The 16,736-nt window shown below is 50.3% G+C and overlaps 1 protein-coding gene across 2 annotated transcripts in view; it reads right to left on the reverse strand.

The window, feature by feature from the left end:
- PPP1R13B (protein phosphatase 1 regulatory subunit 13B) overlaps nucleotides 1–16,736 on the reverse strand; it is a 90,949-nt gene that overhangs the window by 3,640 nt on the left and 70,573 nt on the right. The window contains exons 8-15 of one of the 2 annotated variants that reach the window (XM_057730684.1): nucleotides 16,257–16,397; nucleotides 7,110–7,290; nucleotides 5,662–5,766; nucleotides 3,724–3,893; nucleotides 2,865–3,366; nucleotides 967–1,733; nucleotides 330–467; nucleotides 129–262 (exon numbers count right to left, since the gene is read on the reverse strand). In XM_057730684.1, coding sequence (XP_057586667.1) covers nucleotides 129–262; nucleotides 330–467; nucleotides 967–1,733; nucleotides 2,865–3,366; nucleotides 3,724–3,893; nucleotides 5,662–5,766; nucleotides 7,110–7,290; nucleotides 16,257–16,397 — 2,138 coding nt within the window. The remainder of the gene's footprint in view (nucleotides 1–128; nucleotides 263–329; nucleotides 468–966; nucleotides 1,734–2,864; nucleotides 3,367–3,723; nucleotides 3,894–5,661; nucleotides 5,767–7,109; nucleotides 7,291–16,256; nucleotides 16,398–16,736) is intronic. The other variant, XM_057730685.1, reaches the window with a different exon arrangement.

Genomic DNA, 16,736 nt, shown 5'->3' on the forward strand with positions numbered 1-16,736 from the left:
CAGTGTGGTCACGGCCGAGCCTCTAACAAGACCGCCGCGCGAACGAAGGCGGGGAGGATACGCAGCCCTGGGACCGAGTGCCATCCCTGTGCTCCCCCTCCTCCCCCTCCGCCCCCGGGGGCCCTCACCAGCCGTCGCTGTCGGCAGCGTTCACGTTGACCCCGAAGTCCAGCAGGAACCTTACGATGTGGTGGTGGCCGGCGCAGACGGCGTTGTGCAGCGGGGTGATGCCCTCGTCGTTGGGCTTGCTGGGGTCCTCCACCTAGGACACAGCACCGTGAGCCCCGCCCCAGGCCCAGGCCTCCAGGCTGCGGCTGCCGCGTGCTCACCTCGTAGATGATCCGCTGCACCAGGTCGAACTCCCCCTCCAGAGAGGCGTCGAGGAGCAGCGCCAGCGGGTTGAAGCGGACCCTCAGCCCGTGCCCCGTCCGCTCTGAGTTGGGCTTCTTCAGGTTGGTCCGTTTGCTCTACCAGGAGGAAGAGTGCTTTGGAGGTCAAGGTGGTCCCACGGAAGCAGGCCCGGGGAAAGGGGGGACGAGGGCGAGGGCCTAAAGCCTGCTCTCGGCCAGCCCGCCCGGGCTGTGACGGGCACCTCTGCCCCAGAGGCCGGGCTGGATCTGAGGGCGCCCAAGAGAGGGAGCGAAGAGGGTAACAGCCCAGCTGAGCTGCTTCAGCCCTGCCCACTGCGAGGGGCCCTCTGCCTCTGCTCCTACAGCACTGGCCTCCTCCAGGGCTCCGTCGAGAAGGTTCTCCTTCCCCCTGGTGCCTGCCCTTCTGATCCCAGTGACAGCTTCCCTTCCTCAGGGACACCTCGGGCCCTCAGGCTGGTCCTCTAGTAAGAAGCTGCCGCCCCTCGCGCCCTGGCCTCGCCCCACTGCCCCCAGCACCACCCGACACAAGCACGTCTGCCACAAGCGCTGGCTGGGTGACTAGGGAGCCGTGGCCCTGGTCTAGGGCGACACCCACCGTTGAGGCTGCCGGCAGGGGCACCGTGGGGGGGAGCGGAGGGGGGCCGTGCTCCTCCCCTGGAGAGGGGGCCTCGGCCCCAGGGCTGGGGACCTGCTCGGTGGATGGCGCCGTGGCCACGTTGTTGTTGTTGTCCTCGGCAGGCTCAGCTGTGTGGTGGGTGTCTGGGGGACAGATGAGCCCCTCCGGTTCAGGGGAAGGGAGACGGTTGTCGTTGGCGTCTGAGGCGGGGGCGGGCTCGGTGGGGAGCGGGGCTGTGGGCAGGGCTGGGCCGGCCTCGCCCAGGTTCCCGTTGGCGGTGGTGTTTCCATTGTCCACGTCGGCTAAGGAGCCCAGGAAGTCCTGCGAGGGGCTGGGCTGGTAGAAGGGGGTGCCCTCCATGCCCCCGGCCAGAGTGTTAAAGCGCTGGTACAGCAGTTTCTGGATATTGGGGCCGCCAGGGCCCTCGGGCTCGGTGATGGAGCTGCGCTTCTTCAGGGGCCGCGGCGCATTGGCCAGCTTCCTGCGCAGGGCCTCCAGGTCGGCGTCGCTCTGGTAGCGCAGCGGCGAGTGCACGATGGGTGTGAGCTTGGTGGGGCTGAGCGGCCGCGGCAGGCTCTCCACGGAGGCCCCGTCTCCGGGCGCGGCAGGGCTGTCCTGCTCTGGCTCCTTCTCAGCACTTTCTGCAGGCGGCTGGGGCTGCGAGGCGCTTGTAGCCAGTGACCCGTGAAGAAATGGTAACGGGGACGGGGATGTGGAGCCGGACGGCAGAACAGGTTTACCATACACTGGGGGACACAGAGGACAGGCCCTCAGCAGCCTGTGGCGTCTGGGGCCTGGTCATCAAGCACCTCTGACGACAGAGATGGGCTCCTACAGAGGCTGTGACTCTGCCGCTGGGGATGTAAGTCCCAATATTAAATTCCAAAGGAACCCACTACTCACACAACCTCACCAACTCCTTCTGAAAGGTGGAGTGTCTCTAAATTATCAGTTTTTACAGAACTGGGGCTCTTTCGAATGGAAAAAAAAACCCAAAACGTTGCAAACCTGCCTCCCTGCCCTACACAGGCGCTCTCTGTTTCCTGGCCAAGGAGAAGCCATGTGACCCTGGGACCAAGCAGAATGGTGTAAAACACAGGCCACCTCAGAGAGGAAGGTTCTCCTGGGGGCCCCGTGAGGCAAAGCCTGCCGCAGGTCAGTGCCGCCACACCCACCGGGGAGATCCCTGGGCGTGAGGTGGCCTGGCCTGCCTAGAGATTCTCAAACTAGGTTCTGGAGCCTGCAGCCCACACCCAAGAACGTCTAGGGAGGCCCCGGCCAGACCCGATGCCCAGGGTCCTGCTGCACAGGGAGGGATCGCCAGCCTCCGCGTGTGGGGAGCCGGGCTCTGCTCTCACCCCTGCCTCCCCAGGAGGCCCGAAGCCGATGTCCCCTCACCCAAACCAGGGCTTTTCTCCCCTGCGGGCTCTGGGAGACGACCCCACGTCAGCAAAACCCTCCCCTTGCATCACTCGCCCAGGGGCCTGGCTCAGCTACGGCTAGGAGGCCGGGGGAATCGGGTCCAGGCAGAGCCCCCACTATGCCAGCTCCCCAGAGAGATCCTGCACCAGTTACTATGAAGCAGGAGAAGGAGGAAATTCTGAAACGCCAGCCTTCCAAGACCTGTATTTCCTGAGCAACAGGGGCAGTGGGGCACTCAGGCAGGAAGCTGGAGAGCTGTGCTGCACCTGCAGAAGTGCTCTGTGCACGCCACCTCTCATCCCCATCTCACACAGATGCCAAGGCCACACCACGTAAGAATCAAGTTTACTCCTACATAGCACGTGGCCCAGAAAGTAAGGATACGGAGTAACGTTTTCTGAAGGAAAAGGATGACGTCCTAGTCCCAAGAGGAGGAGCGTACAGCCCCACCGTACCTGCTTTAACTGCCTTGTTTAAGGTGCCGTGCGCCGCTGGCTGGTAACTCTTCGGTGGTGTGGCCTGCTGGAGGTACACAGAGTATATGGAACTTGAGTTCACTGTCTGGGGTCCCCTCCTGGGGGACTGTGGCCTTGATGCCTTCTCAGCCAGGAGAGGCCTGACGGCCACAGTCAGCGGGAGCTCAGCTTTGCCGTCTGCAGCTGGGAAGGTGGGCAACCCCGCTGGCGGGCACGTGGGACTCGGTGGCACAGAAATCCTCTGCTGAATCTGCTGTGAGGAACCCGGGTGGTGGGGGCCACCTGCAGGGGGCAGTGGGGCCGGTTTCTGCCGACTGGGCAGGCCCGTGCCAGGCCTGGGCGAGCTGCCCTCCTTCCTCCTCTCCAGGGAGTTTGTCGAGCCCGGGCCCACGGGCGCAGGACTCGGGTACGTCCCATAGCTTGGAGGCAGCTGCTTGCCGAGACCAGGGATGGGGGGTGGCACTTTACCAATCTCGACGCCCTAAATTTAGATGATAAAAAGAAAGACAAAGTCATCCTTTGAAAAGTGAAGCACGTTTCCATCCACGGTCACAAGAGCACAAAGTAGGACTTACAATCCCTCCAATGGGCTTGGGACCAGGCACGGGGCAGGCCATGAGGGTCAAACAGCAGGGTGAACGGCCCTGACCAAAGGCCTCACACCTGCACCCAGCTCAGGTGCTCTGGGTCCATGAACCCTTTCAGACTTGGGTACGATCTGGACCCCAAGAAGATTAATCTTCCAACAACACCTCCTACCCCTCAGATAAAGACGAGGGCTGAGCAAGGATGCAGTCGGTTAGGAGCTTGAGTTCTGTGACAAAGACAAACGGCCTACCGGCTTCTCCGGGGCTCCCAGGGCCGACAAGGGCACAGGCTGGCTGGAGACGGCCCCCTGCCTGAGAGTCCCCTCCATGCTCGAGTCCTTCCAGTCCACACTGGCCATCTGTGTTGGTTTCACCGAAGAGCTAGAATTTTGTTTTAACGTTGGCCAGTTTCCATCATTGGCTTGAAAAGAACAGAACATTTAAGTACAATTTTTCTTGAAATTAGTTGAACGAACGTTAAGAATAACCCCCTGCCAGAAGCAGAAGCCCCCCTCTGGGGCATCGCGCTCCGCCACAGCTCCGTCAGCCACACAGCTGAGCACCCCCGCCCGGTACACCGGCCGCGGCGGGCTAGACGACCACGGGCACCCTCTGCCGGTACCGCCTCGCCGCGCCCGCGTGGCTGTCCGGTGTGCAGAGTCCATGACCAAGCACAGGGCTGCTCCAACCCGGGCGAGGGGCCAGAGGACTGTAGGAACATTCTTGGCCCCCACTGAAATACAGGTCAAACCCATTACATCAACACCAATGAAGAAAATAACCGCTGGCACCTGGTTTTCAAACAGTTTACAAATAGAATTGCATATAGCAATAAAAAAATTTATCTTTCGACATCATAACAGGTTTGACCTGTACTGCTTCCAGTATTAAAAGAAAAATTTGACTTTAATCTGTTAGAAATTTCCATCCTCTTAAAATAATTCATGACCGCAAGAGGCCAGCACAAGTTCCCAGTGATTGGAGTAGCAGGCTATCATTCTGTTGCAGTGATTAGAAAGCCAGTCAACCCAGCGTTTTCGGGAAAGCCACTGAAAAGGTATGTTTTTCAACACAGCATTTTCCAAACTGAGAAAGGGTGCAGGGCATTCCCGTAAGCCAGGCTCACCCACCGTGGCCGTGGGGTTAGATCTAAGCCCCGCTCAGGCTCCTGCTCGTCTCCGTGGCGCGCGGGGCTGGACTAGGGTGGGAAACACCCCCAGCGCCCAGGCAGGTGGGGCAACCTCGGAGGAGCAGGGAAGTCACTCCCCCTCACGACAGCTGTGCTCAAGCCCAAACCTGCGACTCATAAAACAGGACGTGCCCACCCTCAATCCACTCTGCTCGCAGCCACACAAGGCAGCGTGGGTGCAGTGAGGATGAGAGGGGCTCTGAGTGCCCGGGCGGCGGCAGCAGCACTGCCCGCCCGCTGGGCCCACTGCTGCTCTGCTCAGTTCCTGCATCGCTGCAACCAGCCCAGCTGCTAGGGCCCTGGTGAGGCCTTCCCAGGCCTTAGGCCAAACCATTGCTCTGTTCTGGGCGGGCTCTGCCAGGCAAGACGTGTGTGTGCTTTTATGCCCCCGTGGTTGCATCAGACCAGAGATGCACAGGTTCACGAAGGATGCACTGAAGTGCAAACTCCAGGCTGAGGGGGAAACGACTCCGGAGGGAGGGCGGGGCTGGCCATGGGGGCTGGGGTCACAGGAAACGTGGCCGCCAGCTGCTCCTGAAATGCCACAGCCAAGGGAGAGTTCACGGCAGTCAGGCACAAAGGGGCTGGAGAGGGACTAGGAATTTCCCTTCTTGAGGATGAGGCAGGAGGTACAGAAGGAAGATCATTTATTCTTATTATTAAAGGGACAATCACCTGCAAGTATGATGGGAAATTCCTGTACTGAAAATAAAACTAAAAGCCTCATAATGAACTCAGAAAATGATCTTAATTTTGTAAAAACAAAACCAAAGAACCCATGCTGGGCCAGCACCTGTCAAACCCTTCCTGAGGATGATCTGGTGTTTCGACCCAGCCCAAACGTCACACCTGACTGTTGAAGGCGGGGACCGATTATGTCTATGTGGCTCCTTTCTCAAGCCTGAATGCCCGGAGCAGGCCTTTGTCAGTTTGGAAGAACAGCAACTGCTGATTTGGCAGTGTCACCAGAGCTTCCCACCGGGCCTGGCAGCCAACATACGGTTTGCAAACGAGCTTGCGGGGCGCTGTGACAAGCTGCAGTCAGGCCCGACGTCGAGGTCTGACACTGTCCACGAGCTGGTCACTCTGGGTTTACCATGGCCATCTGTGTGACACCGGAAGGACAGCCGACAGCACGGTTAGAGTCTCCCCTGGCAGATTTCTCACCCCAGCTCTACATCTGGGCCGAGATACTGCCCCCAGCGTGGGGGTGACACAGGTGTCCTGTGCCCACCCACCTCACAGCACAGAGAAGCAGCGAGGCTACTGCTAAGCCTCCGGGGGACCTGGTCTCCGGGCCCTGCGTGGGGACTTCTCCTGCAGCCTCTGTGAGGTGGCGCAGCACACACCCACAGAGAAGGGGGGAACCGAGCCAGCCTCAGCTCGGAGCAGATGGGGAGCGTCTGAGCAGAGCAGGAGCCGACCATGCTAAGGCTCTGCCATGGGGAAGGCGGAGTACCTGCCCCACCACCGGGCGGCTCAAACTATACACAGCAGCTCATCAAAGAAAGCTGCCATCAGAGTTTCACTCACACCAACCACGCACCCCACGTGGCTTCCGACACAGCCACGAAGAGACCTGAGCTGGGGCACGTGGCCCACGAGGGCTGGGGACGCCTCCTCCCGCCGGGGTCAGAGCAAGCCCTGGGTCCTCCAGTGGGAGCAGCACCTGTGCTCAGACCAGGTGCCAAGACGAGAACATGTGCAGGAGCCCAGCACAAATCCACCACCAAACCTGAGAAAAGTACTCCAAATGCAGGCCTGACGCGGTCAGCAGTACTGCTGTCACAAAGGATGGGATGCTGCCGTGTGCACCTGCGCTCCGCACCAGCCCCCGTTACAGACAGCCTCACTGCCAAGAAGCCCTGGCATCTCATGCATCAGTTTAAAACACAGCCGTCTCCCTCTGAGGAAGGAGAGCAGACTCTCCACTCCGCTGGGAAGCTTGGGGTGCTGCAGGGACCGCATGTCCTCAGGACAGCTATGCACAGGCGTGGCACTGCGGGGGCCCGAGTCCAGTCACACCGCACAACTCAGGGTGGTCAAGGGCCAAAGGGATGGATGGTGGACTTTTTGATGGACAGAGACCGTGCTGGGTGGGGAAGGCAGAGCAGCTGCAGGGCTCTGTTGATGGGGAGGCAGCCCTCTGCCTGGGCTGCAGCTGTGTCAGGACCAGCAGCAGCCGGGCTGCAGTGAGAGGCTCAGGTCTTGTGTTTGGAGAAGCTGCGTGGTAAGGACACGGAGTCCAGAAAAGAGAAGCTGTTCCTGCTCTGGGATCATCGTTACCATGGCGGCACACAGCCCCTGACGCTGCCCTGAAGGACAGGGTGCCTCGGAGGACACACGGCAGAGGCTGGAGTGCAACGTGAGGGCGGCTGCCGCCCCCACCACCACATTCCCCTCCCTGCTCACTTACGCTCACCGCGACAGAGCGCCCAGGCCACTCACCCGATTTGGATCTTCCGTGGGCGGCACTCGAGGCGATAGTGAGAGACTGGGGCTTTACGGGGTCTCCGGGGCCAGAACCGCTGCCGGCGCTGGGAGCCTGGATGTAAGGCCCCACGGCTGCGACCCTGCCCGGCGTGCTCAGGGGCGACTGTGGTGACGACGTGCCATTCACACGGCTCAGCTGTAACACAGGAAGAAATGAGAGTCGAGATTCTCAACTAAGAGACATTTGTAAGCCTAGTGTGACAGACTGCTCAGATCTGAACCACACACTCAATAATTCATACACAGGAAGCTCCATCAACTTGGAAGACTGGTATCTAGAAAGGGCGAGACTTCAAAAAAGGGCCTCAATTTTCCCACTAGGAACTCTGGCCTGAAGTCCTGGGTGACAGGCCTACAGACACAGCACCCTATGAGCAAGAGCCACGGAAAAAAAGGATCACAGAAATAAGAAGTGTATAGCGTTGCCTTCGGATAGGATGGCATTTACCAAAATGGCCTGAGATTCACCAAAACCTAACAATGCTGTCATATTGCTGTCTAACATGACCATCGAGGTTAAACAGACCTAGAGTCCACCATCAAGCAGGTATACCTGACAAGACATGCTAATTGGAGATCTTTAATGAGGGAAAATTATGTCAGATGGAAATCTGAATCTACAGGAAAGAATGAAGAAAACTGGAAATGGGAGAAGAATCAAGATGGCGGAGCAGGAAGACGTGTGCTCACTCCCTCTTGCAAGAGCACCGGAATTACAACTAACTGCTGAACAACCATCGACAGAAAGACACTGGAACTCACCAAAAAAGACACCCCACATCCAGAGACAAAGGAGAAGCTGCAGTGAGATGGTAGGAAGGGCGCAATCGCATTAAAATCAAATCCCATAAAAGCTGGGTGGGTGACTCACAAGCTGGAGAACAGTTATACTGCAGAAGTCCTGTGGGTTCTGAGCCCCACATCAGTCTTCCTAACTTGGGGGTCCAGCAATGCAAGGAGGAATCCCCAGAGAATCAGACTTTGAAAGCCAGCGGGATTTGACTGCAGGACCTCCACAGGACTGGGGGAAATGGAGACTCCACTCCTGGAGGGCACACAAAAAAGTGTGCTCACCAAGACCCAGGGGGAAGGAGCAGTGACCCCATAGGAGACTGAACCAGACCTACCTGCTGGTGTTGGAGGGTTGCCTGCAGAGATGGGGGGCAGCTGTGGCTCACCGAGGAGACAGGGGCACGGGCAGCAGGGGTTCTGAGAAGTGCTCATTGGCGTAAGCCCTCCCAGAGTCCACCATTAGCTCCACCAAAGAGCCTGTAAGCTCCAGTGCTGGGTCGCCTCAGGCCAAAGGACCACCAGGGTGGGAACACAGCCCCACCCTTTGGCAGACAAGCAGATTAAAGTGTCACTGAGCTCCACCCACCAAATTGGATTAAAGTTTTACTGAGCTCCACCCACCCAGCCCAACCCACCATCGATCCCACCTATCAGGAAGCACCCACCAGCCTCCTATACAGCTTCCTCCACAAGAGGGCAGACAGCAGAATCAAGCAGTAGCAGCAGTATTTCATCTTGTGGAACTGAAAATCACAGCCACAGAAAGACAGAGAAAATGAAAAGGCAAAAGGCTCTGTACCAGATGAAGGGACAAGATAAAACACCAGAAAAACAACTAAATGAAGAGGAGATAGGCACTCCTCCGGAAAAACAATTCAGAATAATGATGGTGAAGATGATCCAGGACTTTGAAAAAAGACTGGATGCAAAGATCGAAAAGTTGCAAGAAAAGTTTACCAAAGACCTAGAAGAATTAAAGAACAAACAAATAGAGATATGCAATAGATATGAAATAACTGAAACGAAAAATACACTGGAAGGAACCAATAGCAGATTAACTGAGGCAGAAGGACGAGTAAGTAAGCTGGAAGACAGAATGGTGATAATCACTGATGCAGAAAAGAATAAAGAAAAAAGAATGAAAACAACTGAATACAGCCTAAGAGACCTCTGGGACAATGTTAAATGCACCAACATTCACATTATAGGGGTCCCAGAAGGAGAAGAGAGAGAGAAAGGACCTGAGAAAATACTGGAAGAGATTATAGTTGAAAAATTCCCTAACATGGGAAAGGAAATAGCTACCCAAGTGCAGGAAGTGCAGAGAGTCCCAGGCAGGATAAACCCAAGGAGAAACACACCAAGACATATAGTAGTCAAACTGACAAAAATTAAAGACAGAGAAAAGTTATTAAAAGCAACAAGCGAAAAATGACAAATAACATACAAGGGAACTCCCATCAGGTTAACAGCTGATTTCTCAGCAGAAACTCTACAAGCCAGAAGGGAGTGGCATGATATATTTAAAGTGATGACAGGGAAGAACCTACAACCTAGAATACTCTACCCAGCAAGGATCTCATTCAGATTCGATGGAGAAATCAAAAGCTTTACAGACAAGCAACAGCTAAGAGAATTCAGCACCACCAAACCAGCCTTACAACAAATGCTAAAGGAACTTCTCTAAGCGGGAAACATAAGAGAAGAAAAGGACCTACAGAAACAACAACAACAAAACAATTAAGAAAATGGTAATAGGAACATACATATTGATAATTACCTTGAATGTAAATGGACTAAATGCACCAGCCAAAAGACACAGACTGGCTGAATGGATACAAAAAACGAGACCCATATATATGCTGTCTACAAGAGATCCACTTCAGAGCTAGGGACACATACAGACTGAAAGTGAGGGGATGGAAAAAGATATTCCATGCAAATGGAAATCAAAAGAAAGCTGGAGCAGCGATACTCATATCAGATAAAATAGACTTTAAAATAAAAGATGTTACAAGAGACAAGAAAGGACACTACATAAAGATTGAGGGATCAATCCAAGAAGAAGAGATAACAATTATATATGCACCCAATATAGGAGCCCCTCAATACATAAGGGAAATGCTAACAACTATGAAAGAGGAAATTGACAGTAACACAATCATAGTGGGGGACTTTAACACCCCACTTACACCAATGGACAGATCATCCACACAGAAAATTAATAAGGAAACACAAGCTTTAAATGACACAGTAAATCAGCTTGATTTAATAGATATCTATAGGACATTACACCCAAAAAGAGATTACACATTCTTCTCAAGTGCACATGGAACATTCTCCAGGATAGATCACATTTTGGGTCATAAATCAAGCCTTGGTAAATTCAAGAAAACTGAAATCGTATCAAGCATCTCTTCTGACCACAACGCTATGAGATTAGAAATCAATTACAGGAAAAAAACTGTAAAAAACACAAACACATGGAGGCTTAACAATACGCGACTAAATAACCAACAGATCACTGAAGAAATCAAAGAGGAAATCAAAAAATACCTAGAGACAAATGACAATGATAACACAACGATCCAAAACCTATGGGATGCAGCAAAGGCAGTTCTAAGAGGGAAGTTTATAGTGATACAATCCTACCTCAAGAAACAAGAAAAATCCCAAATAAACAATCTAAGCTTACACCTAAAGAAACTAGAGTAAGAAGAGCAAACAAAACCCAAAGTTAGTAGACAGAGAGAAATCATAAAGATCAGAGCAGAAATAAATGAAATAGAGACAAAGAAAACAATAGCAAAAATCAATAAAACTAAAAGCTGGTTCTTTGAGAAGATAAATAAAATTGATAAACCTCTAGCAAGACTCATCAAGAAAAAGAGGGAGAGGACTCAAATCAATAAAATTAGAAAGGAAACAGAAGTAACAACGGACACCGCAGAAATAAAAAGCACCATAAGAGATTACTACAAGCAACTATATGCCAATAAAATGGACAGCCTGGATGAAATGGACAGATTCTTAGAAAGGTATAACCTTCCAAGACTGAATCAGGAAGGCATAGAAAATATGAACAGACCAATCACAAGTAATGAAATTGAAACTGTGATTAAAAATCTCCCAACAAACAAAAGTCCAGGACCAGATGGATTCACAGGTGAATTTTATCAAACATTTAGAGAAGAGCTAACACCCATCCTTCTCAAACTCTTCCAAAACATTGCAGAGGAAGGAACACTCCCAAACTCATTTTATGAAGCCATTATCACCCTGATACCAAAACCAGACAAAGATACTACAAAAAAAGAAAACTACAGACCAACATCACTGATGAATTTAGATGCAAAAATCCTCAACAAAATACTAGCCAACAGAATCCAACAACACATTAAAAGGATCATACACCATGATCAAGTGGGGTTTATTCCTGGAATGCAAGGATTCTGCAATATACGCAAATCAATGTGATACACCATATTAACAAATTGAAGGATAAAAACCACATGATCATCTCAATAGATGCAGAAAAAGCTTTTGACAAAATTCAACACCCATTTATGATAAAAACTCTCCAGAAGGTGGGCATAGAGGGAACCTACCTCAATATAATAAAGGCCATATATGACAAACCCACAGCAAATATCCTTCTCAATGGTGAAAAACTGGAAGCATTCCCTCTAAGATCAGGAACAAGTCAAGGATGTCCACTCTCACACTACTATTCAACATAGTTCTGGAAGTCCTTGCCACAGCAATCAGAGAAGAAAAAGAAATAAAAGGAATCCAAGTTGGAAAAGAAGATGTAAAACTGTCACTGGTCGCAGATGACATGATATTATACATAGGAAATCCTAAAGATGCCACCAGAAAACTACTCGAGCTAATCAATGAAATTGGTAAAGTTGCAGGATACAAAATTAACACATGGAAATCTCTTGCATTTCTATACACCAACAATTAAAGATCAGAAAGAGAAATTAAGGAAACAATCCCATTCACCATTGCAACAAAAAGAATAAAATACCTAGGAATCAACCTAACCAAGGAGGTAAAAGACGTGTACTCAGAAAACTATAAGACACTAATGAAAGAAATCAAAGACGACACAAACAGATGGAGGGACATACCATGTTCTTGGATTGGAAGAATCAACATTGTGAAAATGACTATATTACCGAAAGCAATTTACAGATTCAGTGCAATCCCAATCAAATTACCAATGGCATTTTTCACAGAACTAGAACAAGAAATTTTAAGATTTGTATGGAAATGCAAAAGACCCCGAATAGCCAAAGCAATCTTGAGAAGGAAAGATGGAGTTGGTGGAATCAGGCTTTCCGACTTCAGGCTATACTACAAGGCCACAGTGATCAAGACAGTATGGTACTGGCACAAAAACAGACATATAGATCAATGGAACAGGATAGAAAGCCCAGAGGTAAACTACGGTCAACTAATCAATGACAAAGGAGGCAAGGATATACAATGGAGAAAAGGCAGCCTCTTCAATAAGTGGTTCTGGGAAAACTGGACAGCTACATGGAAAAGAATGAAATTAGAACACTTCCTAACACCATACACAAAAATAAACTCAAGATGGATTAAAGACCTAAATGTAATAAGGCCAGACACTATAAAACTCCTAGAAGAAAACATAGGAAGAACACTCTTTGACGTAAATAACACAAGATCTTTTCTGATCCACCTCCTAGAATAATGGAAATAAAAACAAAAATAAGTAAGTGGGACCTAATGAAACTTCAAAGCTTCTGCACAGCAAAGGAAACTATAAGCAAGACAAAAAGATAACCCTCAGAATGGGAGAAAATATTTGCAAACGAATCAACAAAGGACTAATCTCCAAAATATATAAATTTATCCAGCTCAATATCAAAAAAACAAACAACCCAATCAAAAAATGGGCAGAAGACCTAAATAGGCATTTCTCCAAGGAAGACATACGGATGGCCAAGAGGCACATGAAAAGCTGCTCAACATCATGAATTATTAGAGAAATGCAAATCAAAACGACAATGAGGTATCACCTCACACCGGTTAGAATGGGCATCATCAGAAAATCGACAAACAGTAAAGCTGGAGAGGGTGTGGAGAAAAAGGAACGCTCTTACATTGCTGGCGGGAATGTAAATTGATACAGCCGCTATGGAGAACAGTATGGAGGTTCCTTGCAAAACTAAAAATAGAACCACCATATGACCCAGCAATCCCACTACCGGGCATATATCCAGAGAACACCATCATTCAAAAGACACATGCACTCCAACGTTCATTGCTGCACTGTTTACAATAGCCAGGACATGGAAGCAACCTAAATGTCCATCAACAGATGAATGGATAAAGAAGATGTGGTACATACATACAATGGAATATTACTCAGCTGTAAAAAGCAATGAAACTGGGACATTTGTAGAGACATGGATGGACCTAGAGACTGTCATACAGAGTGAAATGAGTCAGAAAGAAAAAAACAAATATCGTATATTAACACATATATGCAGACTCTAGAAAAATGGAACAAATCAACCGGTTTGCAAGGCAGAAATAGAGACACAGATGTAGAGAACGAACATATGGACACCAAGTGGGGAAAGCGGGGAGGGTTGGGGGGTGGGGAATGAATTGGGAGATTGGGATACCAAATTGTACACTCTAAATATATGCAGTTTATTGTTTTAAAAAAAAAAAAAAAAAAAAAAAGGGCCTCAACCCACAGTCTCATGAGTGATGCTCTTTGAACAGCCCCCCCGCCCCCTGCTGTTTGTGAGTTATAAAAACCAGGAGCTGAGTGTGTAACAGAGCAGCCCCCCAGGGCCCCTCTGTGGACACAACTCTCTCACCTGGGGAATGCACTCCCTTCCCTGGGCGGGCACAGAGGCATCGTCAAAGCCTGCGCTCTGAGCCTGGCTTAAAATCTTGCTCTGCCACTTACTCGCTGTGCTGCCTTGGGCAAGTGATTTAACACTTCTGAACCTCTGTGCCCATGTCTGAAGAGTCAGGATAAGGGTTGTTGTAAGGACTGAATGAGCCATGCAGGACAAAGTGACAGGGTCTGCAACCAGGTGAGACTCTGACCAGTTCTCTAAAGGCAGCTCTGCTGTTCTCAGCAAGGACACCAGGCCACAGCCAATGACACTGGTTACATGACACTGCCCAACAACAAAAGCATGCAAAACAGGGATCTGACTAGAGAAACACCCTCAGATCTCCCCAGACAGGCTCTAAGTGAGAGCGCCACACCCATCCTACAGTGGTTTGCAAAATTCTGCATGCAAGAGCACGTGTCATTTTGTGGAAAGGGTCCATGATTCTGACAACTGTTCAAAGGTGCCTAAAACCTTTGGGTTGGAGACACATCTCTGCAGAAGCACCAACTTCTTCAAGGAGATCTCCTGAAGTATCAGGTGGAATAACAGGTGATATTTATGTAATCATTTGTGACAGTTAACTTTACCCATCAACTTGGCTAGGCTGTGATCCCAAATACTTGGTCAGACGTGTCTAGCTGTTGCTGTCATGGTATTTTTTAACATTCAAATCAACAGACTTTGAGTAAAGCAGACTGCCTTCCATAATGTGGGTGGGGTGCATCCAGTCAGCTGAAGGCCTCAGAGGAGAAGGGAATTCTGCCTGCAGACTCAGGCTGCAGCATCAACAGCTCACGGGTCTGCGGCTGCAGGCCGCCTGCAGTTCTGGGATGTGCCAGCCTCCACATGGCATGAGGCAATTCCTTACAATCAGGTGACTGACTGGTCAGTCTCTCCACACATGTGCACAGAGAACTGATTCAGTTCTCCAGAGACCCCTGACTGACCTGCCACTACTAAGACAGTAACATAAGCAAGCATGGAGCACGGGCACGTGTCCTCTTCCATGGTCTCTGTGTTCTTAATTAAGAGAAAAAGGAAACCATTATCTGAGATCATGGTGTTATACAGATTAATCATTGACCTTTAAGCACTCTGGTTTAAAAAAAAAAAGTGTAGATTTGTAAATAAGAGACTTTTCACCTGAGACCCTGATCACAACGCCCCTGGAAGTGGCAGTACCCTTCTGCCTCTAGCGTCCGCCTAACCCATCCCACCAGGTGAAGCCCCTGAGGCCTGCACCTCGCCTCCTGAGAGCCACCTGCAGAGCAGCAGGAGATGACAAGAGGGCACCTGTCAACTGTGAAAGCACCAGTTTCGGAGTTTGGATAAGGGGACTCTGGGGGCACTGCCCCAGCTACCTGGCTGCCTGCTCCGTTTCCACTCCTGGGGCAGAGTGCCAATCAGCTCTCCACTCAGGCACTGCTCCCCACAAACCCTGAGCACCACTGGCGGGACATCAAGTGCTACATCCAGCCAGAGACACCCCCCACCCAGCAGTACCTTATCCTCCCACGAGCTCCCAGCTATGCCCATGCCTGGGAAGCACCGAGAGTGACTGCAAGACTTGGGGACACCCTGCCTGACAACAGGGCTGAGTAATGTGACCACAAGCCCCTGGGACATGGGGTATTACACAGAAGTTACAAAAGGAATTAGGTAATGACCTGGAAAGATACCCATGTTGCAGTTAAAAAAAAAAAAAAAAAAGACTAGGTACAGAACAGTGTGAATGATATAATTCCTATAATTCCATTTCAACTAAAAATTGAACACTTTTCTGTCTATATTAAGCAAAGGACTGGAACCATTAACAACCATCATCCCTGAAGAATGAGAAGGATGGAAGGGACTTCCACATTTTCCTTTAAATATTTCTGTACTGTTTTAACTTTCTTCCAATGAGTATTTATTACCTTTAAAATTCAAAATATACCAAATAAAGGTTTTTAAAAGCACTAGCCCCTTTTATAGCACTTTGCTCGAGAGTTTACAAAGCCTTTCCACATGGGTTAGTGCTAAGATCCCTTACAGTAACTCTCAGTTCAGAGCAAGGACATGAGGCTACACAAGGTCAAGGAATTTCTGCACATGGCACAGCTTAAGATGGGCACTGCAACTCCTGGGCCAAAGCTTCCCCCAGTGGAGGGGAGACAGAGCTGCCTGGGCAGAATGCACAGTGAGGAACAGCAGCCCGTGGCTGCGGATGGGACAGTTTTGATTCCACACAACAGGAAACAACTGTGTCTTTGGGAACAAGAGCCTTCTACTGTCAGTTTTTTGTGGCTTACGGCCAGTGTGTTTTGTCAGCTATGGCAGACGGGGGAGCAGAATGCTATTACAGTGAAGATGTACACTTCGGGGATGAACCATTTTTAGTAGTTTATCCCATAGAAATAGTTTCTTTTTCACATGCCTGAATTTTTTTCCCATAAAGACGTTCACGCAGTTCACTGATCCGTTTGTCCATCATGGCCACCTCCATGTTGCGCTTATTCAGGAGTTCCTTCTGCTGCTGGAGCTTTGAATTCTGTTCCTGGTTGAGCTGATTACGAATCTGCAAAACAGAAAACACAACATTTATAGTTTGTATCAATTAAACGGTCAAATTCTCATTGTTGGGGGATCAAAAAAGGAGAAAAAAAGCAACATTTAGTTCTTATGTGAACTAAGGCATCATCCCATGTGCTGAATATTTTACAAGTATAGCACAGATGAAGCCAGAACATATTCCTTATGGAACAAAAAAAGAGCAAATATCTGCAAACATGTCTTCTTCAAAGTGTACTAGTGGAATGACTAGTAGTAGCAATGACCGTGGAGACCATGCTTGTGGCCCCAGGAGCAGGGGTGAGGAAGGTGTTCCGTGACCTAAGGAGAAGGGTCTGTTCTGCCC

This window comes from Hippopotamus amphibius, chromosome 4 (assembly GCF_030028045.1).
Source record: "Hippopotamus amphibius kiboko isolate mHipAmp2 chromosome 4, mHipAmp2.hap2, whole genome shotgun sequence".
NCBI lineage: Eukaryota > Metazoa > Chordata > Mammalia > Artiodactyla > Hippopotamidae > Hippopotamus > Hippopotamus amphibius.